The following is a 27,657-nucleotide window of genomic DNA, read 5'->3' as shown; positions in this document are numbered from 1 at the left end:
CAACCCTCTCCCTGATTGCCAAAGAATTACCCAATGACGAGATCTTGCGCTCCTCTTAGCGCAAAAAATGGATGACTCTCGACTTCGGAGTTAGTCGCTCGTGTCCATGTCAGCATAGCTGTTCTGCTGTTCACTTGGTCATTTTGAGAGCAAGGTGGGGCAGTGGTGGGCGACAGTACAGCTTGCTCGACGCTGATTCGCCACATCGACAGCAAGCTGAGGTCACTAGCACAACTACATTCTGAATGGACTGGGGCGAAGTCGTGACTCTTTAAACCATTCATCAGTCGGATGCGAAACGAGAAAGCACTTGTGTCTCCATCATCCTTTCATCCACATTAAATAAGACTCTGCGCAGCAAGGCAAGCGTACCAGACGCGTCATCATCCATCGCTGGGCTTCCCATCCGATCACACGCAATAATGGGCTATCGAGACGAAGGATCAAAATGGATAGCCGTCCAATCTCGCGATCCTGCGGCCGACGGGTCTTTCGTATATGCTGTACGAACGACAAAAATCTACTGCAGACCCGTCTGTACGGCTCGTCTCGCCAGACGCGGAAATGTCGAGTTCTTTGAGCAGCCACGAGATGCCGAGAAGGCCGGCTACCGTTCGTGCAAACGCTGCAGACCCCAGAGTGGGAAGATGCCAGAGGCTGCAGCAGCAACTAGAATCAGGTCATTGATCGTGCAGGAGTTAAAACATCAGGCTGTGCCCGGAGCGAGTCAAGGGAACGATGAGGGGATCTCCAAAACCACAGGACGCCTTGCCAGGAAAGCTCAGGTTTCTAAGTGGCATTTCCATCGAATTTTCAAGGATATCACAGGCTTGACGCCATCTGAGTACTTTCGACGACAAGGGAGAGTTTCAAGCGGCACTCCCAGCATACCGTCACCCCAAAGTACTTTATCAACCACCGCGGAGAGCTCGCACCTATCCAATGGTACGTCAGACTTCCCGACGCCCGGCGGCGAGACTAGCGACTTGTATAGCAGTATGGTCGACTGGCCATCGCTTTACAACGAGTTCTCTGTTGAAACATTATTGCAACCCAATGACTTCTGTTCCTATCAAACCCTCATGGATGGCATCTTCCCCATTTCTACCCTGGGAGATCCCCAGGGCGCAGTGGTGGACCAAGTGCTTGATACTTATTGATATATAGCTGCTACAAGTGGTAGAAAACTTAATAGTCCCTAAAGGTGCTACAACTACTTGGCGTGACATCACATTCATATGCATTGTCCGTCTCAAAATACATATAGCTTCTCCGAATCCTGACTAGGCCATCATTGTGTTCATGTGGGTGCTCGGAAGTTCCGTTAAGCAAGCCAATAGGTAATTAAAAGAAATAAAAAATAAGAAAGATAAAAAGAATTGAATGCCTACGCTTTAGGAAGCTATCTACCATTTGGACGTTAGGTAGAATGTCTGAGTAGCCATAAATGATTGACCAAGATAAGCTGCATCCAAGTAGCAAAGACTGCCCGACATGGTAGGTTAATAGTGCTGGACATAATGCAAACTCTGAAGTCAGACACTACCCCAAAACACAGAGTCACTCCATCGGGATGGGTGGATCTAAGTCGCACGATCACTGAGAAGTTGAAACTAGTTCTGGCCGTGGCCACCACGTCTCTATAAGTGTATTGTTGTATTTCGCTGTTACAGAGAGATTTACTTGAGCTCTATCCAGACCGTAGTTCTGACTAGCTGCTTGTAGTGTGACCACATTCCCGGGTTCCAAGGGACCAGACTCTTCCTTCCCCGCATGAGGTATTTCTCATCTCCAAGTCATCGCCTGTAGATGGCCGTTCAGCTTGCTAGGATTCTCCAACGCCTCCAAATTAATGTGGACTGTCATTCCAGACGGCGTTGAAGAGCAATTCCACCAACCACATGTCGCTGTCAACCTGAAGCATTGAAACGGCCTCACGGAGCGGCGGACCGTGACTTCCCGGAAAATGACAATCCGCTTAACCGACATCAAAGAATGTATGTGAGAGCAGACTGTAAAAGAGATGGGATCCACCGTGATACTGGTCTATCCATAATCTGTGCAAACTGTCCCTGCGTAACTTGCACCTTGCTGGCTTCTTAATAGATGGACACAATGATTAATTTTTGGTGCTCAGCTGTGATTCTGCTGTCGTTCTTTTGTGGTGGTGTATATACATCCACTTTAGGCGAAAGTAAGTACACAGTCCCTAATTGTGGAAAAAGAGAGCCTACTCAGGACCTGGTAATAGTACTCACCGGCATGAGGCCTGTTGCATGTTCTAACGAGACCAGGTCACTTGGGACCAGCACTCCCTTTTTGTCCGTGGTGAGCGTATCTTGTTCTACTCGGGCGAGTTCCATCCGTGGCGACTACCGGTACCTGATCTCTGGTTCGATGTATTTCAGAAAATCAAGGCCCTTGGATACACCGGGGTGTCGTTCTATGTAGACTGGGCGCTCCTCGAGGCCCGTCCCGGACACTTCGCTGCCAATGGCGTATTTGCTTTCGAGCCCTTCTTTGCAGCAGCCGCAAGAGCAGGAATATATCTCTTAGCTCGCCCGGGACCGTACATCAACGCCGAGGTTTCTGGCGGCGGGTTCCCAGGGTGGTTACAGCGTAATCCCGCTATGCTAAGGACGAATGAGTCGGGGTATCTCGAAGCTACAAGGAACTATGTTTCGCACATTGGGAGAATAATAGCCGATGCTCAAATTACGAATGGTGGTCCTGTTATTCTGTTACAGGTTGAGAATGAGTATACATTTGGTGCAAGCTGGGTCAAATGGCCGGACGTTGAGTATATAAAGGCTGTCAATGAGCAGTTTCGCCAGATGGGTATCGTCGTTCCGTTCATAAACAACGAAGCTGCTGTTATTGGGCAGTTTACTCCTGAGAAGCCAGGTGGTCCTGATATATATGGGCACGACAGCTATCCAATCGGCTGGGATTGTAAGTGATACGAATTACACTTGAACTTCCGGGCTAACATGGTGGGTTTGCAGGCGGCCATCCCGCGCAGTGGACTGCTGGAAACCTTCCTACGGACTGGCGCGAGTTGCACCTCAAACAAAGCCCAAATACTCCATACGCGATTATTGAGTTTCAAGGAGGTGCTATTGACAATTGGTAAGGCCATACGATTCGTTTCGCACGCCAAGGCTAAGAAGAATCAGGGGCGGCACAGGTTTGGAAGGATGCGCAGCTCTTACCAATCACGAGTATGAGCGGCTCTTTTTTAAGAACAACTTGAGCTTTGGTGTGCGCGTCCTGAACATTTATATGGTATGGCTCCACATCTAATTTGAATTCTTTTCAAAGCTCACAATGTAGACATATGGTGGTACAAACTGGGGAAACCTAGGCCAATCTGGAGGATACACTTCATACGACTATGGGGCTGTGATTCAAGAGGATCGCAGCATAGGTCGTGAGAAGTTCGCCGAGGCAAAATTGATCGCCCAATTCATCACCTCCTCCCCTCAATATCTAGATGCGATACCCGGGAACATTACCAATTCGACATACGTAAGCACCTCTGAACTTACAACAACTCCTGTCTTCGGCAAGACTACAAGGTTTTACGTGACCCGCCACTCGGATTATTCGTCCCTCTCTCAAACGCCGTACACTTTCACGGTACCTACAAGTCTGGGGAACATCACAATTCCGCAACTCGGTGGGACCTTGACATTGAACGGGAGAGATTCAAAGGTCCACGTCACCGACTACGAGTTTGGAGATATTAACCTTGTGTACTCATCTGCGGATGTATTCACTCATTCCAAGAGTGGCGAAAAGCATGTGCTGCTATTATATGGACTAGCAAATGAAACACATGAACTGGGCTTTTCTTCCAGGCTGGGAGTGCCAGTGGTCGAGGGTGATGCTACCACTGTCCAGATCGAGGCTAAAGGACCACTGGTAGTGGTACAATGGCAAGTTGCACAGTCAAGAAAGATCTTGCATTATGGAAGCAATCTGGATGTTTATCTCTTATGGCGTAATGATGCTCTGAATTACTGGGCGTTAGAACTTGAAGCTCCTGCCCCGATAGGCAACTATTCCGCCCAGACGAAGGAGAGGGTCATTGTCAAGGCAGGCTACCTTCTTCGTAGCGCTGTCAAATCTGGTACCTCGCTATATCTCACAGGGGATTTGAATGCTACCACCCACCTTGAGGTCATTGCAGGACTGCCAGGGAGCAACAGCCTGTATTTCAATGGAGAGAAAGTCCCCGGTGTGAAATCAGCTAATGGCCGCCTATCTGCGTCACTAAAGTACGAGCCGCCATCACTCTTTCTTCCAGGATTCAGGGAATTGGAGTGGAAATACGTGGATTCCCTTCCCGAGATTCAACAACGCTATGACGATTCAGAGTGGACCATAGCTGACCACGAGACGACGAATAACACAGCTCGTGACGACAATGGGATCCTGTTCTCACTGAAAACGCCAACAAGCCTCATTGCCAGCGATTATGGTTTCCATAGCGGGTCGCTATTGTACCGTGGATACTTCGTTGCAAATGGCAACGAGTCGTCCTTGTATGTCTCCACCACCGGTGGCTCGGGCTTTGGGCACTCGATTTGGATCAACTCAACTTATGTTGGATCATACACTGGCTCTGGCAATGCAAAGTCATATAACCAAACCCTGAATTTGGGCGGTTCTGCGACTCTGGATATTGTAAAGGGTGAAACGTTCGTCATTACAGTAGTGATCGATCATATGGGTCAAGAGACGAGTTGGACTCCTGGATACGACACCATGAAGACACCTCGGGGGATTATCGACTACCAACTGTCAGGACACCCCCAGACCGATGTATTCTGGAAAATCACTGGAAATCTTGGCGGTGAAGACCATGTTGATCACACTCGTGGTCCACTTAACGAGGGAGGGATGTGGGCAGAAAGACAAGGATATCACCTCCCCTCTTCTCCTACGAAAGATTGGGTCACCAGATCACCATTTCAGGGTATTGATTCTGCCGGAATCGGCTTCTTCGCCACCAGTTTCAACCTCCAAGTGCCTCGTGGTTGGGATATTCCGATGAGCTTTGTCTTCACTAGCAGCACAAACGACAACAGTGAGCTAATTAGCTTTCGTGTGCAGCTTTATGTGAACGGGTGGCAGTACGGAAAATACAGTGAGTCATCTCTCTTCTCAAGAGGATTAAGGTGTTGTCAATCTGGCGAGGCGTACTAATTAGACCCGATAAGTAAATAATCTAGGCCCTCAGATTCGTTTCCCGGTGCCAGAGGGGATTCTGAATTATGACGGCAAGAATTACGTCTCTCTTACGATGTGGTCGCAGGAGGCCAACGGCGCTCACCTTGGCGGATTGCAGCTTCTGGCAGATAATGTAATTCAGTCAGGGATGAAGAAACCCAGTCTCAGCTGGAACGATTCCTGGAGCGAACGAGCCAATGCATATTAGTGAAGAGCACTTCTACTACAATAAAGCACGTTATATGCTAAACTGTCAGTATGTATGCAATGGTCCGATTGACAGGTATATTTATAAGCCCCTGGCTTGAAGTCTACCCTTCATGGTGTCTAAAGGCATTGCCTAATCCTCTTATATTGGAAGCGCGTAGACATCTCTTCTTCTTCCACATGTATAATCATGCTGCAAGTAGTACCTAGTGCGTTGGGCGAGTCTCGGTTTTTAGCTTTTTATACTGTTGTGCACCATTCTGTTTGCTAACTTAATAGAGCCATTGTAAGCAACAGTATCCTGATCGGCAATTTCTCAACTAATAAATGCGCGGAAATATATCAGCCTACTATGTTTAAAGTAGTGATGAAATCGAACCGAACCAACAGGGTTTGCCCACTTTGTGATCGTGTCGCCATCAGGCGTCCTAATTGGCCAAACAAGCCGCCTGGTAGATGCACCTGCGGTTGGTCAGGATGGTGGTAGAACACTTGGTGCTCCTAGGCTGTTTCGCGGCGCTAGTTGTAATGCACATCTACGAGGGGTGACCAGCATGAAAATGCCGTACCTAGATGCACATGTTCCCATCTTCCCATCTCTTCAAATTCAATGTGCACGCAGAGAGGGACTTGGAAATGGCTTCAGGCTGTTGCGGAAGCGATTCACTGCGATAACAAAGTCTTCATAGACAGGGATTGGCATTACCCAGGCCGCCGGGGTAAGTGAGTCACAGAACCAAGTGTTGTTGACTACTTAAGAAGAAATGCACCTTCCGTATTTGGCAGGCATCTTACTGCATTTAGGCTTCATGTACGGAACCCGGATTTCTGCTTCTCAACCTTGACTTGGTTTAACATCTACGACTGTCACCAAAGGTTACCAAAGTCCAGTGCAATCAATCTAGCATGTCTTCCACTGTCATCATCGGCCTCTTGGCCGCCATCGCTGCCCCAGTCTTTGGGAGACCGGGCACGCAGCAAGTTGCAGCCTATGACGCGGTGCCGTCGCTCTCCGTCCCCGCCTGCCCGCAGCTGGGCAGCATCAAATATTCTCAGTCGGTTCCTGACAAATCGCCGTTCCCGGAGACTCAAGTTGATCTCTGCTATGATGATACTTCGCTCAAGATTGACTTCACGGCATATGATGAGCAATACTTCTACTTCAACTCGAGCCATCAGATGAACGACCCCATATACGAATATGAAGTCATGGAGTGCTTCGTTTATCGTGGCACCGAGGATCCCCAGACGTATCTCGAGTTCGAGGTCAGCCCCAACAATGTCACATGGCACGCCTTTATCTACAACCCATCAAAGGTCCGGGCCTCTGGGGCCGTTTTCGACAGGTTCTTCATCACGGATCCGGCTCTTGACGGCATTTCAGCTGCGACCACTCTAGACAAGACAAACAAAATCTGGAAGTCTTCGATCAGCCTTCCACTTGGCTTCTTTAACGTCGATAATGGAGCTGCGAATGGCACACAGTGGAGAATGAACTTCTTCCGTACCATCACATCCCCTGAAATTTTCCCTAACCAGACTCTAGGAGCGTGGAGTCCCCCCGATCAGGCAAACTTTCACATGTCGCCTTTCTTCGGGCATATACAGTTTGTGTAATACCAGGAGATACTAGTTAGGCATTGCATGACATTACCAGTTCTCAAGCTAGTGATTCATGTTCGCAGCTTAGAAACAGTAATACAGATATTAACCGCAAAAATATATTAGAACAAGACTTTGCCTCAACCCGGTACTACCTTGTTCCTCACTATTATTCATTCACGGAACAAAAAGATCTATATGGTCGCCCATATTCTTCATTATGCATTCAACATGGCTGCGTTGTACGGTGTTGAAGGGCTCAAGAGCCTTCAGTATGTCCCCTGATGACCCTGGAAGCTCATAGCTGCCACAACTTTTGCGATTGAAGAGTGAATCACCAGATACGTAAGCTGGTAAGCTCGAGTCCTGCAAGCCGTTGTTCACCAGCGCTGCATCCCTTTACGTAAATGCATTGGATCCCCTCCCCCTCCCTATGGGGCCCACGTAGCACAGCATCACGATTCCCTCTCATTGTAGCCGTGCTTCCCTTCGCCGAGACGGACGAATCCTCAACAGGCTGAAGCACGTATCCCATACTTGTGCAGTGACCTCACATATTCGGGCACGTGGAACCTGCTACCAATCAACTGTAGTTCGTTCGGAGGGGAACTTGAAGGATAACAGGCTGCTATTTGTCAGAACCGTTAGGTGGGTTGTCCCTGAGCGAATAAAGCACCCAGCGATGAGCCCCTGTGGAATGGAAAACCCAGACACTGGAGCGCTGCAAGTCCAACATGCAACCACGCTGCAGCAGCCTCAGATCAGAGCTCAGAGAATGGTCATTGGTGCGAAGATCATGAGTGGCTTCATACTGCGTCTCGGTGCAGTCTAGCGGCAACGTAACTGGGCACCATAGGATGTGTATGCATAGCCAGCAATTACAAGGAAGCAAGCAAACAACCCTTACCTGGTTTTGGGTTGCAGCAGCAACAACATCACCTCTGTTGCCGGTGCCATCTCGATCGCCACCAGCTTCGGGGACGCCCGCTGGATGCTGAGCCATGAAATGTGCCATGTCAGTCCACACTGCCCCGCACCTTTCCCGACGCATTCGTTCGATAATCGACAGCCCATAAACCAACATCAGGCCGCATTATAGCACGATCCAGAGAAGTGGGTGTGCTACACCAACTCCTCAACGTGCCCAAGGGGAGGGGGTTTCTGCGCGGCGTTGTGTAGATTGTTTAGACTAGTACTTAAGAGAAGAAATCCCAAAATTCCATTGCCACACCTTCCTTCCTTCCTCGAAAACACCCGCCATTGAGACCAGGTTCTTCATCTTAAGGAATTAATTACACCTTAAAGCCTCCACATTAGATAAATCATCCAAGATGGGACCTGCCAGCTGTGGATGCACCACTTGCTCCTGCAACAACTGGTAAGTCTTTGGTCGCTTAATGTTCTTCGAATCTGGCCAAAGCGACTGCTAACTATCCACCTGCGAAGCGAATCCTGCTCATGCTGCGTAAGTGTGGCCGCTCCATGGACGGTTTCAGATGCTTATTCCCCTCCAGTCCCATTAAGGGTAGAACGATGCTTCGTTAACAACACCAGGGTGGGTTAGGGTAGAGGACGGGGTGCCGCGGATGTATATAACGGTACGGTCGGCGTTCCACTCCCATAGGCCAAGGACCACAGATTGGGGCATAGTTGCTATCAATGGTAGAATGAACATTTGACGTTTTACTTCGTTTGTCAATTACCGACTGGCACGTAATACCAAACAAGGGGTATATAATCTAGAATGCTGGGCTTCATGTCTCCTCTACGTCGTCTAATCCCACATCTGCGCGTGAAAATGCTCAAATACCCAACGCCCTCCAATGCTGTCATTCGACTTCCCTATTCTGTACGAGTGGGAGCCCAGTTGCCCAACCACTCGCGGGCTTTGTCCAGGTTTGGCCCCTCTACCTCACAAGCGGCAATGCACCACTCCAAGTCCCAGCCCTTCTCAGCTTCGATCATCTCAGCGAGCTTTCTCCTCCTCTGGTTCGTCTCGTCTACGCAGAAGTACATGGGTGAGCCCATATCCCTCACGGTCTCCATCAGGGGCTTGATCAGAGGAAGCACCGCCGAAGCACTTGAACTTCGCGCCTCTAGGTCCATGTTGACCCTGCCCGTCTTGCACCATTCATTTGCGCACCACTTCTTCCCACACCCTTGCATCATCTGGGTCAAATAGCGACGCTCGATGCGACGGCGTAGTGCCTTGCCCTCAGGGTCGTGCAGTTGCACATATAGAGGCGTGAAGCACATGGAGCAGAGTCCAAGGTCATTTCCAGGGCCTTGACCCATCTGCGTACCAGCGCCGACCACGCCCTTTTTCCCGACGCCATGTAGCGTTCGTGCACAATTGGCATTCCTGCAGATAGGGGGCCTTGGTCGCTGTGCCTTGTCGAGTTCATGGTGCTTCAAATGAGCCGACATGTCGCGCAGTCGAATGATATTGCCACAGAGATGGCAGTCAGTCGTACGCGCACCATCTGCAACTTCGTGCTCCGTCAACCCAGAGAGCAGAGTGTCTGCAGATGGGTTGAACGGATCTCCCTCCTGGGGTACCTCTAGATGGCAGAATTGACATAGAATGATCTTGCCAGGGCATAGGGAGGTCCGGTGACGGGCAAGATCCGGGATCGAGTTTGTGACGAAAGGACACGAGGGGCATTGCCGCTCGGTATGATAAATCTCACCATGCTTTGCTTCGCTCGCTCTCGACGAACCAAAAGCTTCGTCGTGGGGGCAATGCCAATGTTCAGACCACTCAGTTGAGTTCTTCTGGAAGACGGTGGCGCATTTGGGACAGGCGATATTATTGCGCCGGCAGAAATTCTCATGAAGCACCATAGTCCGTTGGGGAACCCATTGGCCACAGTTTGGGCACTTCTCCTCGTCTGGAGACGATTGTTGAGGCCGCTTTGCCTCCATCGGAGCTGGCGTATCTCCGGCGGTGGACTTGACTCGCAAAGTGAATGGGTGGGGGGATGCCTCCAGGCATTCCGAGCCCGTTCCCTTGTATCCGTGAACGGAAACCAAGATGCTCTCGGCGCCCTCCATCTCAACATTGGTAGGCAGTATCGTGATGGACTTGGCTCCGTCCGAGGAACCCCCGAAGCAGCCAAATACATGCTCGGACTGCCGAGGCTCGGCTCGCTGGCGCGGAGATTTTGGACTTACGAACAAATCGACCGCATCGTCGTCCTCGATGCCGCTTAACGTGACCTCCAAGGGCCTCGACCGACTCCACGAGGACAACTCGTAGTCCACGTAGTCGCCCGCAAGCACCTGGCCGTCCACGGGTTTCCATATGTTGATATCGTGGCCAAGAGAACTTCCTCCTGCAGCGCCTGGTGCTTTCTGCGACTTGGTCATGATCTGCCGCATCGTTTCCCTGGCTTGCTCTTCGTTCAGAGCCTCGATGTCCACTTCTAGATCCGTATCTACCACGCAGATACCATCCCCACCCGGCTCGAATTTGTCGATGAGAAAGCGAAAAGTTTCCCCCTTGACGCCTCGGACCTCGAGGACAGCCCCATTGGTCAGGGTGGTAAAGCTCTCTCTGAGCTGGCGCTCCAGCAAGGACTTCCAGTCATCGGGGTTGTAGCCCGCCTCGAGGGGTCGTAGGCGAACGTACGTGCCTTTGGGGAGCTGCTTGGCGTGCACTGTGATGCTCGGCCCCGATGGTGCGTCGTCCATGGCGAGATCGACCTGCTCCGGCGACGAGGCACCGTTCGTCGGACTGGAGGCGGCGCCGGGTTCGATACCAAGCGCCTCCAACAAGTACGGGCTAAGGGCGACCTCGCCCTCGTCGGCCGAGAACTCGCGTATGCCAGCATGCACCACGTTTCCGTTGGCCCCGTTGACGAGTCGAAACATGAGCGGGTTCGGAAGCTGCTGCTGCGTATCGGCATAGTATGCATGCTGCTGAGTGCGATCGTAGGCGGAAGCATAGGGGTTGGAGCGATCGTACGCGGTGAAGGTCGAGCGGGCGGAACGCGTCGAGGTCGAGGACGCGGCGAGGAGCTGTTCGAGAGCCGACTGGGGGAGGATGATCTTGTCGCCTTTGAGGTCCTTGGAGGCCGTGGCAGCGGGCGCGGCGACGGCGAAAGACGCGGCCCAAGCCAGCGAGGGCTGGTCTGCCATGGCGCAAACGGGGGCCTCTGGGTTTATCGAGTGGTTTGGAGTGGGTGGGCGTGACGCTTCAACGAGGCGACCTTGGACAAGACACTCGAGCGCCGACACGTCTGCGACGCAGCGAGACAATGCGGGTTGCGTTTCGGTTCAGGGCCGGACTTGGCGTGCGGTGAGGTTGACGGCGACGTGAAGAGTGGCTTCAGTGGGAGCAGAAAGGAGCGGCTGACGCATTGCGATCGACTCGGAACGACGGCGAGGGAGCGTTGCCTTAAACTGGAGCCATGTGTTTGATTGTAAATCAACCAGCCACTATCGCCATGTTCTTTGACATTCCACCTCGAGCGATGTGTGTGTGTGGCCCATGACGTCTCGGCCAGCGCCGCCATCGCAGCCGAGGCGCCACCGGAGACCTGCCCGCAATGCTAACGTTAAACCCGGGACGAGGCCGAGTCCTGCCAGTCCATCCAGGCGCTGAGCTACCCAAGCTACGCCGCAACTTGACTTGACACCACGATACCCAAGGTACCAAGTGGCCAGGCAATGAAGGCATAACATAATTGGCATCAACAGTGACTTCTCCTGCAACTGTGCCCGCTTCCAGACTTTTGCCACCCAAGATACTATAGACTATCTGCCCGCCAACAGACCAGCTGGACCGAAACGCACTTACCTAGGTTCAGACCACAAACGTGCGTGTATAAATAACCATGTCCGCCTTTCCTGTCCGTCTGGGTCTTGTTGAGTGTGAGTGCCGCTCTGTGCACGCCGCTGCAACAGAAGCCATTTTGCTCGACACCTGCCGGGAGCCCTTCCAGCCATTCAAGCCATTCTCGGCGACGGGACACCAGTCCCGACTGAATGCAGGTCATAGCAGCGGTCGCCATCTCAACAACTTTTTTTTGGTCCTCCCTTGATAGTTGGACATTCTCCCCTCCCCATGCCTCCTCTACTGTCACTCTGACCAACCTCACCTCAGTGGCTCTGTGGCATGCCGTCAGCTGACCGGGCTTTGACCTTGACCCTCCTTCACACTTACCCCCTTGAACCCCTTGACCCCCATGCGAAGGTCAGTGAGCTCCCGCCGCACCTGCGTCGGTACTAAGGTATCTGCCGTCTTGGTACTGTGAACAACCAATAGTCGGGCCCAGCCCCATTCGTGTCTCATTTCCTACGATAAGAGAAACCGGATAAGGCAACGGACCAAGTGTGACTGTGGATAATGAGGCGGACGGCGGCGCGGGGCACGTCTCCCGGGAGTGCTGTTTCGAGATCTGCCTGCCCCCAGCAGCCCTAGCGGGCTCGTTAGCGGGCGACAGCGGTCAACAGGGGGCCAAGGAGACCCCCAGAGCTACCTAGGTACAGAGCTGGAACCCAGAACCCAGATGGCACTACCACAAATAGTACATAGTATGGCTTGGGGGGCTCTCAGGCCCATGGATCCATGGCAGCCGCTAGGTAGCAGCGGCTAAAACTGGACTCATGACGAGTGTGTTACTGCCAAGTCAGCAGAGGAAACACTCCAAGACTGATAGTCCGAGAGATCGCCAGTACTGCTCGACAGCCAAGCAGCCAAGACGTTGGAACCTGCGGCGCGTCGAGTCCGTGATGAATCTTGCCATCCTGTACCTGACGTTCTTAGCAGGTTGATCCGGTAGATTGGCGGCGGCTCTCCGGTGATCCTTCCAATGCTTGAGGCAGCATCCGCGTGGGCTGCCAAGATGTCGAGAATGGATGGATAGCCAAGTAGTTAAGGTGGTTTAGCTCCCTCTCCCTCTGCATGGCTACTGCCAAATTGCTCTGGTGTGGATGGCCTATAGAAAGCCCATACTCGAGGTGCGCTTGGTTGCGGAGTGCTTCCACGGACCTTGGTAGAGGGACGCACAATACATCAAACGAAAGATGGCGGACAGCTTCAGATCTGAACACTCATATCTTGTCCCAGCTGTCAGCGTCCCACTCTCCACATACAGTAAGTAGGGTAGCGGAAGCCAAGGGTGTCAATGCTTCCCAATAATGCAGCGATCTTAATGTTCCAAGACTCTCCAATAGGCAATAGCAACAGAGCCCACCCCGTCTAAACCCCATCTCAACAGCTGCTAGCCCAGACAGGGGTACCCTTATTGCATACCATAGGAGCTCTAGAACCCCGAGTAGCCCCCCGCATGGACGTGGGATCTTGTCTGATGATCCTCGACCGAGTTGCATACTTCTTGACGAGGGATCCCGCCTGGGACCTGGCTTCTCGTCCTCCTCATTTTCCGCACCAGCGCATGTAGCAGCGACACAATACCAACACGCCGTCGTTTTGTCTATTTCCCTGCTTTGACCGTCGAGGCTAGAGCTGTGCTCTTGCTGTCCTACTTCCACCGCGTCCTCGTTCCTGTCTGATAGGTACACCTAAACGGTCCTCGATCTCCGGATATCGGACCGGCCCAAAGTTCCGGCCTCATCTGTATAGGGCGCGAGATTTGCTACACCACGTTTTTCTAGGGCAGCCGGTATCTGCATGTAATGGCATCAGGGGCCATTTCTCAGCACACGCGCGAACTGTCCGAGCCATCCGAACCCACCTTGCTTGACCTCTTATCCAACACGCTTGTGCTCCATCACATCGTTCCACACCTTCCCATTACTTCTCTCCTGCGCGTTGCCTCTGCTTCCAAAGCACTTCGCGGCCTGATCCAACACACCCCTGGTGTCTTTCGACACGTCGATCTTACGAGCATTCACTCGGCCCAAGTCGATATCAAGGCCATTGACCATGGCGGCGAGATCTGGCGCAATGTGCAGCTCGACGAAAACCTCACCGAGGATGACTTTTACTCTGGTCCCCTGAGGGGCATCTTCTACAATATTGGACATTTTGGTGTCCTCCAGAATGTGCAGACGCTTGTTCTCGATGGCCTCTCTGTCACGGCCGAGCTTGTGAACGAGATCCTCGTGGACCCGAGGTTCCACGTTCGTATACTGTCCATCCGAGACGCGAAGAACCTCAACGAGCGGAAACTCATGCAGTCGCTTCGGTACGCATGTCGCGCCAGCCGAGAGGAGGGCACACCTCAGTTGAAGGGACTCTACATCTTCGGCAAGAAGGATACGCCTGTCCTACCAGCAGCGACCTCGACTGCATCAACGCCGTCCGCACGAAGCGCCAGCATCAGCATCGATTGGAACCACAAGTCGAATCATGCGCTGAAAGAGGCCATGACTGCCGATGGGGACGACTGGTATCACAAGAGGGGGAAGATGATCAGCAGACCTATTGCGGAGGGATGGGCCGAGACGTTGCTGGACTGTCGCTCCGCGATCAATTTTGACGCCGTTCTTTGCACCGGCCCCCGACACCAGAACTCGCCAGCCCTTGGAAGAGTTCCGGTTTTGACCGTTCCTGGCGGGAGGTCACCCTGGTCTGTTGCAACCTTTGCACTCGGAGGATGTAATTCGTGCGGCTGTGCGCCTGAGGGCTTCACTGAATACGGCGAATCTCTTGCTGAGCAGCTCCCCCTCTTGGCGCCGCCACCGCTCCACTCCTCCAACCCGAAGAATGCGACCCGGCCCCAGAACATTCATGCCGACGGAAAGGAACCACTGCGGTTTGTACCACGGTGTTGGGACTGTATCCGAGATCGCTACTGTTTCAGTTGCGACCAGTGGTGGTGCGAGTCGTGCTACCAGGCCCCCACGGATGCAGAGTTGCAGGCAGCCCAGCACGTTCACATCGTGGAGGACACAGGCAGTTTGTCAGATCACGAGGCGGTTGCGACCGAACCTCCCAAACTCAAGGTACGGATAGGCTACTGTATGGAGTGCAATATGCGGGACATCGGCGAGAGGACGGGGAAACGCCGATGATGCTATCTGCAGCTCGGCATTATCTGACCTATACACGGCCCTGGTTCATGTAGAGACGTGAAGGGACTCCCATTAGTCATGATGGAGATCTTGAATCGTCTCGAAATTGTATGCAGCGAATCCCCCGAGAGATGACATCCACGTTGCAGAGACACGGCATCGCAGAGTTTGCTAACAGGCTGTGCAGGACCCCAAGATCAAGCGAGACTGCTGGGAGTGCCAGACGAATGTCAGTGAGGAGCTCTTGACCAGTCCACTGTATGATATGGCTAACTCGGCGTTCCAAGTGTCTTGACTGCATTGCGCAGACGCAGCTCCACTGCAGGGTTTGTGGTGGAGGGTACTGTATCAAGCACCACGAGGGCTCGACAATGACACATTGCGATTGTGAGTGGAAGCTTCACCATACAAGCTTGAGCCCAGCTAACAGAGGCCAGGGTGTTCGGCCCGTGGCCGCCACATTCGAGAACTCTACTAGTTCTGCGCGCCCTGGATGACGAGCGAAGCCTTGATTGGTACGGGCCCGACTTGAAACCTATTTGTGCGCAGCGTTCACAGAAGATTGCAATATACCGTTTGAGCTAGCATCTGGCTCGTGTGCAAAGGGCGCCGCTCAGTGTAGCAAATCTATCTCTACTCTACCCGAACATGGACATGTCGTCTCTGCACGTGCATGCGGCTATGAACTGATTGCATGTACATATGCGGAATCTACAACAGTCCTCTCAGTTGACCAAGTTACATTCTTAAGAAGGTGGTGAAGTTACGTACTCGACTAGCACACAGCCAAGACAATGCCACATTGGGGTTTGATGCATGATACGCAACATCTTATACATATGAGTATAAAAAGGTAGGGCAGTATTGCCACACGTTGGAGGTGAACAGGTGGTTTCGGGCGGCCAGCAGTCAGTGAATCCTGAGGTGCCCATGTAGGACAAGCAGTGCATACCTAGGTGGAGGAGAGGGATGGATAGAACTTCGCATATGGCGACCGTGTAGACATTTTAACCTAGCTACCGAATTGATACCACGTAGAGAAGTGGCACGCGCAACAAAACGCCGCAGCAATTATAGCGCACACCGTCAGAGACAACACCAAGTTGAGGTGTCCACAGGAGGATCCATGGATGCTACATGGTCTACTTCTCTGGTATACTTACTTGCCTTTAGCTAACAGCCTCCATGGGCCTGGGCCCACGCTAGCATGGACCCCTGAGCACACCTGGAGGTAGGTACCTAAGTACAAGTCACCCTACCCACGCACGCCACATGCATCCAGGCATCCTCCCGGTGCCCCGGCTTTGACTTGGAAGCAAAGCTCGATCCATGATGCAAGCCTTCTCAAATCGGCTCCGTAACTTGGTAGATATTTTCGAATATCTGCCGACGCCGGCAACGCCCGCCAGAGCACTACCGTGTTGAAGCCTCGCGATACGTATGCCTACAAGCACCCAGCAGCGCGGTCCACATCTGCTGCAGACTGCCTATCGACCAAGGTAGCCCTGCACCCGATTCTCGCTTGCCGCCCGCAGGAAAACGCAACGCCGCCATGGCGCCCCGAAGATCCAGGACGTCGCGTCCAGCGCCGCCGGCCAAGACCTTGGTTCTCGACAATGGCGCCTACACGATCAAAGCGGGTTTCGTGACGGAAGACGTGGCAGACCAGCCGCGAGTGATCCCCAACTGTATAGCGCGCGATGGCGACCGCAAAGCCTACGTCGGCTCCGAGTTGGACAGCTGCAAGGACTTCGGCGAGATGGCCTTCCGGAGGCCGGTGGAGAAGGGCTTTGTCGTGAACTGGGAGGCAGAGAAGGAGATCTGGGAGCGCGAGTTCTTCGACGATGGCGCGCCACAACATTGCGATCCCTCCGAGACGCGACTGCTGCTTGCCGAATCCTCCAACTCGTTGCCGATACTGCAGACCCACTGTGACCAGATGGTGTTCGAGGAGTTCGGCTTTGCAAGCTACTATCGCGGCAACGGGCCCTCCTTCAACGCCTACCACGATGTGCAAGCCATCCTTCGAACCCCCCGGGCCCCCGATACTGTGGCCCAGTTGCCTGCCGAGATCCTGATGCTCATCGACTCGGGCTACTCCCATACCACCGTCACGCCGCTGTTCCACGGGCGACCCATCCATTCCGCCGTCCGCCGCCTCGATGTCGGCGGCAAGCTCATGACAAATCATCTCACCCGTCTGCTGTCCCTGCGCCACTACGACATGCGGAACGATATCTACATTGTCAACGAGATGAAGGAGCAGGCATGCTACGTGTCCCTGGACTTCAAGCAAGACCTCGAAAGGACATGGAAGGGGACGAGAGGGGACCGGAGAGAGCCGTACCTGACCGGCGGAGGTGTAGCGAAGGATTACGTGCTGCCGGACTTCCATACGATATCCAAGGGCATTGTGCGCGACTATGACCCCAACCAGGCGTCAAGAGCCAAGAAGCTGGCGGCCGCAAGAGTTGGAGAAACGACAGAAGACGTGTTGACGTTGCGGAATGAGCGTTTCACGGTGCCCGAAGTACTATTCCACCCCTCCGACATTGGCTTGCAGCAGTCGGGCATCGCGAACCTGGTGTTGGAATCCTTGCAGGTGGTCCCCATCGGCCTGTGGCCGGCTCTTCTCGCCAATATTGTCGTGGTGGGAGGCAACGTCCTATTTGACGGCTTCATCCAACGCCTACAGCAGGAGATTGTGCAACTAGTGCCCGACGACTGTATAGTGAGAGTCGCGCGGCCTGTCGACCCCATCACCAGTACCTGGGCAGGGGGATCTCATCTTGCCAAACACGAGGACATCAATAGCCTCTGCGTCACGAAGCAGGAGTACGACGAGTACGGCGCTGCCTGGGTCGCGCGAAGGTTTTCTGCCGGGACGGACATGTGATGCACAGAATCAGCACGGGTGGCCGAGTCGCCACAGGCATAACAAAGCAATGTTGCCATACTAATCACTCTGGTAGTGTCAGCGCCCCTGTTGTCGACGTTGGATTCCACGAACTTTGCTCTAATGTGACCATTCGACCATCTGATGAAACCCAGGCGAACGAGGGTTTGACAGTCTAGGTTTTGGACTGCAGTCTATTCAAGTTATTGCGAATCCCGATTGCTCATCCGCGACATTATAGTGCATAGGTGATGGGAGACGAATGAGTAGTTGTGATACTGATGCCATACATGTAGCCTGGTGGCATTGGGCCTCTACCAAAACGGCTGTAGTCTCCAGCATGCCACCGTGAGTATACTGCAAAATAATGTCCAACCGATAAAGGAGGCAGGGTGCAATATATGGTCTCACATTTGAAAATCAAGGATAAGGATCAAGTCGAAAAACACTATCACTCACTCTGAAGTCAGGTCCTCTAAGTAGCTCGCGCAAACAGCTCTGGGAGCTCTGATCTGCCGTGCCAAGTACTGCATACTTGCGAGTCACTGCCTACTGCCTTACGATGACCTCGTGTATTTGGTCTTGCCAATGCAGTGCTTCAAATGTTTATTCTACTCAGGTATAAAACGCAATGTGCATAATCCATAACCGACGTATACAGTCCGTGGATTATAACAAGTCTGCTTCCCAAACAAGCAGACAGAACAGGTAGAAAAGGCGTCTGTTAGTTAGTATCTTGGTCTCCTGATTTCAACAACAGCGTTTTCGGAAGCAGTCTTCATCCTACTCTACTGCATAGCGTAGGTAGAAAAGGTCTGTCAAAATGTACTAGGATTGCGGGTGCGTGTCTAGAGACGGTATGATGATCCGGTAGCCTTGTACTCACTGCCGGGTTGGCATCTGTGGACGACGCCAGCCCTGGGGCTAGTGTCTCATCGCCAATGGTAAACAGGAAGCCCTTGAATAGCATGGCCCATTGCCTTGACGTCGCTTTGCCTGCAACAGGTTTCTTGTTGAATCCCATGATCCCTGAATATCTGGTATAGATGATATCTTTTTCTGCTCTCATGACTGGAAGGGGCGAGAGATCAGTGGCCAGTGATAAGAAGGCGGCTGATGTGGAGATTGACATTGCAGACTAGGGGTGGACGAATTAGGCCTCAGGTACTGTGGTAGTAGGCAAAATTGCCGATGCTAGGAATTGAAGACCGTAACGAAGATTGGAGCTTGAAGAATGCAGGAGGTGCATGTGATGTGCAGCTGTGCAGCGTGTCCAGCATCGCATCAGCGCTGAGCATACGATGAGAGATTGTTCAACTTATCGTCGTATCATCTCACTCCCTACTACGAAGTACCGCTGCCCATGGACGCCCAGGATTGCTCTCTGGATCCCGCTTTCGGTATGTACCGTAGAGCCCAATTCCAGGTTATATCTGTGGCATCACCTGCACCGCCGCATACAAGGCGGCGCTGTGCCCACCTCCGCAACTGCCCTGGGGACGTATTAAGATGGTGCTAAGGTGGTATCCCGGTAGCGCGGTGGCGTGGTGCGGCTGGTTCGCTGTAGAAGTCAAGATGTCTGCTGCATGTTTCCTGCAGCAGATGCAGATTAGACGTCTTGAGACTTGACGGCTTGGCTAGCCTTGCTTGTGTGCCGACCTGGCTCTGTTGCACGTGTCGCCATAGGTACTGCCCTGTAGTAGAAGCAGAGACCTTATCTCCAATCTGCAACGGAGGTGTTGGCGATCTGTCAAGTTGTTGACTACTCCGGCGACACCGTGATTGAAGTTAGCAAACTGCAGGGTTGTTCCCCGTTAACTGATTCCAGCAGAATTGTACCTTGGACACTCCTGCGGACCGGGCCAGCTCAGGTAGCTTTTGGTGCATGTACTGCAAGTCAGATGTTCGTCGCAGACCCAGAGCCCGTCAGTCGGATTTCGAACTTTCAGAGCAGCGGAAGGAGATGCTTGTGTAAACTTGCAGGTAGTCAGTCCGAGTACACACGGGCTAAATAAAGGCTTACAAACCTGGGCTTCTGCTTAGCCGCAGCCGCCGGCACTTTCAAGTAATTGTCGGCTTGGTTTGCGAGGCCGAGAGCCAGTCCTACACGCCTCTGCAACGATAAGGTCCCTGTAGCTTAACCTGGAACTATCTACTTAGGCTTGTACCACAGTACGCGCGCGCAGGACAAAGCTACTAAACCGCCTGGAAGCGTCGGGCGTCGGGCGTCGGGCGTCAGTCGTCCCACTGGACGGTAACGAAGTAAACATGGTGCCTCCCACAATACACAGTACAGTGGACCAGGGAACGAATGAGCAGCGTGAAACCACCAAAGCAAGCTTGGAAGCAGAGTGCAAAAAGCAGAATGCAGTCCCACTCTCATGGCCCATCGTGACCCAAGCTTAACATAGGTGTTAGTTAGGTACCCAGGCATCCAGGCATCCAGGCATCCAGACAGGTAGGTAGGTTGCGAGCCAATGCCAAACAACAGAGAACACGGCGACTGACTGCAATTTGACTTCGTGGTGGTCAGTAACAGTGCTTGCAGAGCAACACGGCCGGGGAGTGCGCATGACTGGACGAATCGGCGGAACGACAACGCACCCCACTCGTCACCATCAGTGGACGGTCGTCACCTTCGACAGCATCATCACCATCACGTCCAGCGACGCGGCCGGTATCCCGTTGACAAAAAGACAAAAAGAGCATCAACCCCCAGATCTTATTACCCATTCTCTCCTCGGCGGCCTGGCGTTGTTGGTAGGCGGTGTATCCGTACTATGTACTGAACAGTACCGTTACTTATTAGTGCTCGCAGCACGCTGCCCGTGATGCCCGAGACCCCAGTCGAGTGCTCCACACGTTTGCAGCAATCCACCATCCACCATCCACCATCCACCCACCCACCCATCCATCCCACTTGGCACTTGGACCTTACCTCACCTCACCTCACCTCACCTCATCCCATCTTCAACCGATCCTCACCACCTCGTCACGAACGAACGCCGCGATACATCTTTACCGAGTTTCGCCGGTCTCAACGTCCCTTGCTGCGGACCTCGTAGTCGGCCCTCCCAGCATCGAATCACTCGGCGGCCGAGCCCATCAGCGAGGAAACTCTTGCCTGCATAGGGGAGCGAAGCAAACTGGGCATCCGGCATCCGGCCTCCTCTCAACCCCCCGGTCGACCTGTCGGCGGGCGCATTCCACACGCGCTCTCGGGGCCAGGATCCACCGGCTGGCCCAGCCTGATTGAGTACCCAGTTACGACCACCTGGTGTAGGTAGTCTGTTGCCGTCGCTCAACCTCGCCTCTCCCCTCGTCCCTGCTCTGCACCGCGCTGTACTGCGCTGCGCTTGTTAGCCCGGCCCTGCTACAGCCTCCAACGACGCACAAGACAGAGAGCATACTGGCGATTACGACACAAGCCGCTGCTCATCATGGGCAATGCGCACACCAAAGAGGCCCGGGATGGGCCGCGCCCGGGGCGTTACGACTCGGCGTCTTTGGCGGCGGGCCAGCACGGAGAGTCGAGTGAGCGATCGGGGAGGCGGTCGAGCCGACGCGAGCTATCGGCCTTGGAGCTGCTGACCGGGTCTGGATCGAACTCCCGGACCCCGCAAGCCGACGCCCCCTTTGAACGGAGAGAGACGAAGCAAGAGCGGGAGGCCAGGCGATTGGAGAGGGAGCGGGTGGCGCGGATCAAGGAACGGGAAAGGAGCATGAAGGAGGAACATGTCGACGGTGGGTTCTTGGTGACTGTCGGCGTCTACACGGCCTCGGAAGATTTTAGCAAGCCCATCGTACGGCAATTACAAGTAAGTCGGGTCCTCCCATGCTTCTTCCGGGCGAGGCGGCTGCATCCGTTCGCTGACACATACTCTCCGCGTTACAGATTGAGAGGAGGATAGCTCCTTTCTGGCGTGGACTGGACGACTTCAAAGACGACTGGGCGGAGCACCAGATCATAGCCGCCGCCCGTGGTCTCGACATTCCTCCGGCCGACGAAGTGCCCGAAAACCTGGTTCCACAACCACGACCTGCCGAATCGCCGAGCACATCCCTCCAGAACCTCAGCAGCCTGACGGTGCCCATGGGGCCGAGAACGCTGTCAGCCGCGTCTGACAAGGCAGGCCCAGGCTCGAATCCCGCCTCGTCTCTGCCCTCGCCCACTTCGCCCACCCCGTCAAGGATGTCAAAACCTCACAAGGCCATTGCAGCAGCCCTTAGTATTTCCTCGCGTAACGGCTCCCAACAGGACATCGCTCCGCGGGAGGTCAACCTGGCGCACGACCCTTTTGTGAACGGTCAACCCCTCGAGGTGTTCCTGTACAAGGATGGCGACGAGTGCCCCATCTGCTGCCTATATTATCCTCGCTATCTGAACAAGACCCGCTGCTGTGACCAGTTTATCTGCAGCGAATGCTTTGTGCAGATCAAGCGGCCAGATCCTCACCTTCCCGAACATCACGGCGACCAGTCGAACGAGTTGGAAAACCCCCAGAATTCAGAAGAGCAGCAGGGGGAGCTGATCATGGAGGCCGCATGCTGCCCGTACTGTACACAGACAGACTTCGGTATCACCTATGAGCCCCCGCCCTTTCGTCGCGGTCTCACCTATTCCTACAACCCCCCGGGCCTTGGTTCTATGGGCACCGCCATGTCCTCGTCGTCGTCTCTTAGCTCTGGCCTGTCACCCACCTCGGCTACGACACCGGTCCCTAACAGCAATCGCCGTCGCGCGACAAGTGTGTCAGCCAATGACCCCAGCGTCATCACCACGGACAGAATCCGCCCAGACTGGGTGACCAAGCTCACTGCCGCTCGCGCCCAGCAGCGCCGCAGAGCCGCGGCGGCTGATGCTCTGCATCACGCTGCCTTCGTCATGGGCAACAACAATGACTCCTCCCGGTCTCTCTTCGGGCGCTCGAGCCGCTTCAGCCGCAGACAGACCGGAGCCACCGGCAGCGAAAGCCCTGGCTCCACGTCGAACTTGGGCACAGGCAACCAGGCACCAGATTCACCCGTGGGAGGACCCGAGCTTGGCAACCGAAGCTCGTCTGCCCGCACAGGGCCCAGCAGAGAACGCATTGATGCCGCCCACCTCGAAAGTATGATGATGGCGGAGGCAATAAGGCTATCCTTGGCTGACGAAGAGGAACGGAGGAAGAAGGCCGAAAAGGAGGCCAAAAAGGAAGCCAAGAAGAAGGAGAAGGAGGAACGAAAGGCAAACAAACGCAAGAGCGCCGTATACGGCCACTCAGACGGCGGAAGCTCGGCCAGCGCCAGTACCCTTAGCCTGGGCCTGGGTCGGAGACGAGGCAATAGTGCTGCTGGTAGCCAAAGTCTGCGCGTTGAAGCCAGTGTAGCTGCTGCAAATGCGACCGCCAACCAGGGAGGCGAGGCCCCCTCCTCTACCTCTGGCGCGGCAGGTTCAATAACTGGGGGCACGCAGGACAAAGGGAAGGGCGTCGACCGCGGTGATGGCTCTGCCCTGCCGATCCCCATTTCTCAGCCCTCCCGAGGGTCGTCTCATCTACGCCAGATTAGCAATGCAAGCTCCATTTCCTCCAGTGGAATTGACAGCATGCCTGCTAGCTATAGCCGAGGCGGTCTTGACCCCGAGGATCCCAGAACGAGTGGACTTAGTCTCGGAGGCGGGAAAAGCGACGACGAAGGCGCCGGCAACGAGCCCATGTTCAACTTCAACAGCTTGGCGCAGATGGTTGGTGTTCCTATCGATGGCCAGGCGGCAGCTGGCGACAAGTCGCCGAAGCCCGGGGACTCCAAAGATGCGGATTCCGACAAAGCTTCCGAAGAGCACCACGAACATGTCGAACACGTGATGCCGACCGAGATAAATACATCTGATCATGCCCCATCCATATCTCTTCCCACGGACGAGAAGAAGGAATCGAGCACGACCTTGGACATATCCTCACCCGACATCGATTCCAAACCTGCGAACCACCTGACACTTGATACCAGCGCCGGTAGTTCCATATCTGAGGCGAAGAAGATCTTGCCTGGCACAACAGCACAACCTCCCAGTGTTACGGTGACCCCCGAAACCCCGGCCCCGCTTTCGGACGGAGAAGAAGATTCTAAGCAGCTTGGCCACTCCGCCCGCGTTGAACGGCCGAGCGAAGTCACTCAATGAGGTCTCCACCACACAGTTCCTTATTTGAATTTTCATCACGGTAGTATATGACACATCACAAGCCGACATGTGCGCGCATTGGGATTGGGCGTTCTTGGCTGGGTCATCAAGGGCAAGTGGGCTTGTACGGTATAGATACTTTTGTCTTAGGGTTTGACTTGCTAGATTGGCCTCGTGATCGAGAGCATTGGGTTTGGAACAGCAGGGGCAGGTAACTAACTCTCATGGATGATGAATAGAAGGGGCATTGATCCACAGCGTATCTACAATCTCAGCGCAGTACTGCTTTTCCCTCCCAAGTTGTCGGACTTGGCGTTTTTCAGACCACCCTGTGCTCCTTGGACAATGCTGTAGGGGCAATTTCCTCCGCGGTCAGTTCGGAAGTCCCTGCCTCTTGAAGTATTTTTCAAAGATGCTATCGTTCTTTGGCACAACGCCCTTGTCCTCTTTCCTCCGTGTATTCACGAACCCAGGCTCAGGACTGCTCCAACTGTAATCTTTCCAGTCCCCGAGCACCTCCCACATCTTCTCGACGAGGCCTTGGATCTTCTTTCGCCGGTTCAAGCTCCACTCGTGTGCCTCAACCATCCCGGGACCAGAGGGCTGCGCATTGTAGCCTTCAAGCACGCTGCGGAATACGCGCCATGTCTCCTCCAGCTCGGCGACGTTGGCGACCCCCATGACGCTCACACCAACTCTGGTTCCCTCCGGCAACCAGGACGAGGAGACCCCGCGGGTCGAGCCATCACGAGCCCAGGTGTCCAGCGCCCAGCGTATAGCCACCACCTCGAGCTTCTCGTCGGCAGCCTGTGCTACCGATACGAGATCCTTGATCGCACCGCGTAGGCCGGACGGGCTAGGATGCCAAACGGCCATGGGTCCAGCATCGGCGCCCCGGGTTGTAAGAAGGCCCATGCCCAACATGCTTGCGTTCAGTACCACGTCTACTCCAGCCTGCGTGAAGCGCTGAACAGCCGACGTGCCCAAGGTCGTATTCTGGATGGTGAAGTGACTGTAGCTAAGAACAGCGTCGAGTGGCTCCCCAGTCTTCTCGAGAAGCATCTCTGCAAGAGCGCAAAGTTGATCCACCGGGTACCCGCTGATCCCAACATATCGTATGACGCCTTCATCCCGCAAACGTCGAAGTTCGCCAACAGCTTCCAAGACCTCGTCAGGCGACACGAACTCTACATCGTGCATGTACACCAGGTCCAAGTATGTGGTATGCAACCGCTCCAGGCTTCGGTAGACCGAGTACCGTACCCATGACGGGCTATAGTCAAACTCGTTGCCAGCAATACGACCGGCCTTGGTCACGAGAAAGTAGGAAGATCGTGGGTACTGGGCATTAGACGGATGTGCCAGCGCATCACCGAGGATCGTCTCGGAGGGTCCGTAGTACGGTGAGGTGTCGAAGGCATTGATGCCGAGCTCCAGCGTGCGCGACACAATGGATACCGCAGGCAGGACTTCGGGATTGAGGGGGTCAGAGACGTATTGCGAGTTGAAGGTTGCGGTGCCCAGGACCAAGGGGGGCATCACCTCGTGGAGAGGTTTGCGGTTTGCGCAGGGGCTGAGCGAACCCATGGCGGCCGATGGAGTGGATTTGGCGATGCGCGAATGCTGTGATGATTGTAGGAGGCGGGCAGGGACCAGAACAGAGGAGGGCTCGGCACGACCTTCAAATACACAGCTGTGCAGCTGGTATCGCGCACAGCCGGTCTTTTCAAGTTCTCGACAGTTCTACCAGCGTCTTGCGCGGCCTTCAGGGTCCTCCGCGACGTTGCGAGGGAGGTGGACACCCGGGGTGGGGTGTAATGTTTGACACGGGGCGTCTCGAACAGATGAGGAAACACAACCACAACTGGCACGCAGTGACGAGCGTTATCACCTCTGAGAGTTCATATTGAGGCAGGATGTTGTCGGCAATAGAGACATGACTACGTCAGCATCAAACGCCGGTGAGGCATGCGATTGGGGACGGGGGTGGTCAAACGAGATATATAATATAGGGGGTGTGTGCGGCGTGTGCGAAACTGTGCCAGTCGCGCAGCGTTGCGATAGTTAGCGATAGCGATTATGAATCACCATATGAAATCACTTGGGCCCAATGACATGCTAGAGTCTAGACCAGCAGGACCCTGGAGCCAAGACCAAGCCCCAAGTCGGACCCGAGACCGCCCAAAGGCCGCCAACTGCCATAAAAAGCCATCCCTGCAAAGCATTGCCCTCGGAACATTATCGTACTGATCTCTCCATCAAGCTAAGGTGAGCACGTCAGCTGCAAGTCCCGGCAGTCCCGGGGCTGGCTGGGCACACCAACCACTGCTGCAACCTCGTGGGCTGGCATGTGGATACGGTTCGTCGTGTAGCTGGTGGTCACCAGGGCAGATGGACGCCATGCAAGAGTGCTCCGCAATTCGACTAGATAGTGAAGATTGACCCAAGACTTTGAGCTCATCGCATCTCATGCAGCCCAGTACGGAATGTCTTGATCTGCGTTATACCGAGTCTCAGGTGTCAGCGCAATAACTGTTACCATTTCCAGCGCCACTTACACCTGATGCTGGAGACAGTGGCTCATGAAAACTTCGCCGCTAGGGTCACCATCTGCCGTAAGTTACCGCTGTGATTGAACACTCGCCATTAGGTGTCTAGGTGATTGTCTGTAAGACTTCATCCTACATCCTGGCCATCTATCTACTCACCAGCTCTGGCACAGGTGTCTTTGTATCCCTGGACTTGGTTTACGAGAGTCCGGAAAGGATCCGTCTAACAAGCGCGGGTCCATGAGCAGTCAAGACTTCACGGTACTAAAGGCGCCCCATCGTATTTACAATGTCCGGGAGATGTAACAACTTGCTCCTGAATAAGTCCAGTCTTGTCGATTAGCTATCTTGTTTAACCTGAAAAGTTCCACGGCCAGAAGTGACCCACTGGGCGTGTTTCCGATCTTGATTCCGCGGAGCCTGATAGGGACATTAGCCTGAAGTGCCGTGACCCCTGGTAAGCTCGAGGAGCAGACGTTAACTCGGCACATCAAGCTCCAAGCTGTATGCCCCGACAATTATCTTCTTCAGTGGTTCGCCTCAATCAAGGGTTCCTGATAGCATATAAAGACAGAATGCATCCATTAGCCTGGCTTCAAGGGGCTAATGACTCCGATCCGGCCAAGGTAGCGTCGGGCCGCATTTACCCTTCCAATGATGATTAAGATAGAAGCAGTCGATCGTCGGGGAGGATATAGAAGACACAGTGTCGAAGGCTGATGTAGCCCCAGAGAAACATTATGGGTTGCCATGCTACCGGGTATCAAAAGCCCTCATCTATCCCAAGCGGATAACGTGGGCAAAGTAAGATTGCCATCACCAGATCTAGATACAGACAAGGGCCTTTGATCCCACCCAGTCACGCAGAACATAATAGTAGATGCTAAAAACGGTAATGTCCAGCTCCTCGATACCTAATGGTAGACCTCGGGTAAATGTATTTACTATCCCTTCTCATACTCGAGAGGCTACATGTGTAACCACGGTGTACCGTCCCAGAAGAAGCCTGCAGCTTGAATATTAAT

General features: G+C 53.9%; 8 protein-coding genes across 8 annotated transcripts; 6 read left to right on the top strand and 2 right to left on the bottom strand.

The window, feature by feature from the left end:
- Nucleotides 1-422: 422 nt before the first annotated feature.
- On the top strand, nt 423-1,160 carry JN550_010633 (uncharacterized protein; the record flags this gene model as incomplete). Its single annotated transcript, XM_049308908.1, has 1 exon — nt 423-1,160. One exon carries the CDS (start codon nt 423-425, stop codon nt 1,158-1,160), a length of 738 nt encoding a protein of 245 aa, XP_049167438.1.
- Nucleotides 1,161-2,115: 955 nt separating this feature from the next.
- Nucleotides 2,116-5,443, top strand: JN550_010632 (uncharacterized protein; the record flags this gene model as incomplete). Its single annotated transcript, XM_049308907.1, has 6 exons — nt 2,116-2,244; nt 2,295-2,952; nt 3,006-3,129; nt 3,177-3,285; nt 3,334-5,152; nt 5,238-5,443. 6 exons carry the CDS (start codon nt 2,116-2,118, stop codon nt 5,441-5,443), a joined length of 3,045 nt encoding a protein of 1,014 aa, XP_049167437.1.
- Nucleotides 5,444-6,348: 905 nt separating this feature from the next.
- Nucleotides 6,349-7,059, top strand: JN550_010631 (uncharacterized protein; the record flags this gene model as incomplete). The annotated part of the gene is made up of 1 exon (XM_049308906.1): nt 6,349-7,059. The coding sequence occupies one exon, from the start codon at nt 6,349-6,351 to the stop codon at nt 7,057-7,059; it is 711 nt and encodes a 236-aa protein (XP_049167436.1).
- Nucleotides 7,060-8,886: 1,827 nt separating this feature from the next.
- JN550_010630 (uncharacterized protein) lies at nt 8,887-11,184 on the bottom strand (the record flags this gene model as incomplete). Its single annotated transcript, XM_049308905.1, has 1 exon — nt 8,887-11,184. One exon carries the CDS (start codon nt 11,182-11,184, stop codon nt 8,887-8,889), a length of 2,298 nt encoding a protein of 765 aa, XP_049167435.1.
- Nucleotides 11,185-13,686: 2,502 nt separating this feature from the next.
- Nucleotides 13,687-15,505, top strand: JN550_010629 (uncharacterized protein; the record flags this gene model as incomplete). The annotated part of the gene is made up of 4 exons (XM_049308904.1): nt 13,687-14,958; nt 15,215-15,256; nt 15,315-15,414; nt 15,465-15,505. 4 exons carry the CDS (start codon nt 13,687-13,689, stop codon nt 15,503-15,505), a joined length of 1,455 nt encoding a protein of 484 aa, XP_049167434.1.
- Nucleotides 15,506-16,579: 1,074 nt separating this feature from the next.
- Nucleotides 16,580-17,923, top strand: JN550_010628 (uncharacterized protein; the record flags this gene model as incomplete). Its single annotated transcript, XM_049308903.1, has 1 exon — nt 16,580-17,923. The coding sequence occupies one exon, from the start codon at nt 16,580-16,582 to the stop codon at nt 17,921-17,923; it is 1,344 nt and encodes a 447-aa protein (XP_049167433.1).
- Nucleotides 17,924-21,363: 3,440 nt separating this feature from the next.
- Nucleotides 21,364-24,083, top strand: JN550_010627 (uncharacterized protein; the record flags this gene model as incomplete). Its single annotated transcript, XM_049308902.1, has 2 exons — nt 21,364-21,741; nt 21,819-24,083. The coding sequence occupies 2 exons, from the start codon at nt 21,364-21,366 to the stop codon at nt 24,081-24,083; spliced, it is 2,643 nt and encodes an 880-aa protein (XP_049167432.1).
- Nucleotides 24,084-24,455: 372 nt separating this feature from the next.
- JN550_010626 (uncharacterized protein) lies at nt 24,456-25,670 on the bottom strand (the record flags this gene model as incomplete). The annotated part of the gene is made up of 1 exon (XM_049308901.1): nt 24,456-25,670. The coding sequence occupies one exon, from the start codon at nt 25,668-25,670 to the stop codon at nt 24,456-24,458; it is 1,215 nt and encodes a 404-aa protein (XP_049167431.1).
- Nucleotides 25,671-27,657: the final 1,987 nt, after the last annotated feature.

Source organism: Neoarthrinium moseri, assembly GCF_022829205.1.
Source record: "Neoarthrinium moseri strain CBS 164.80 chromosome Unknown scaffold56_Wmoseri_CBS_16480, whole genome shotgun sequence".
Lineage (NCBI taxonomy): Eukaryota > Fungi > Ascomycota > Sordariomycetes > Amphisphaeriales > Apiosporaceae > Neoarthrinium > Neoarthrinium moseri.
The sequence above is the reverse complement of the archived record's forward strand: the minus strand, read 5'-3'. Positions and strand labels throughout refer to the sequence as shown.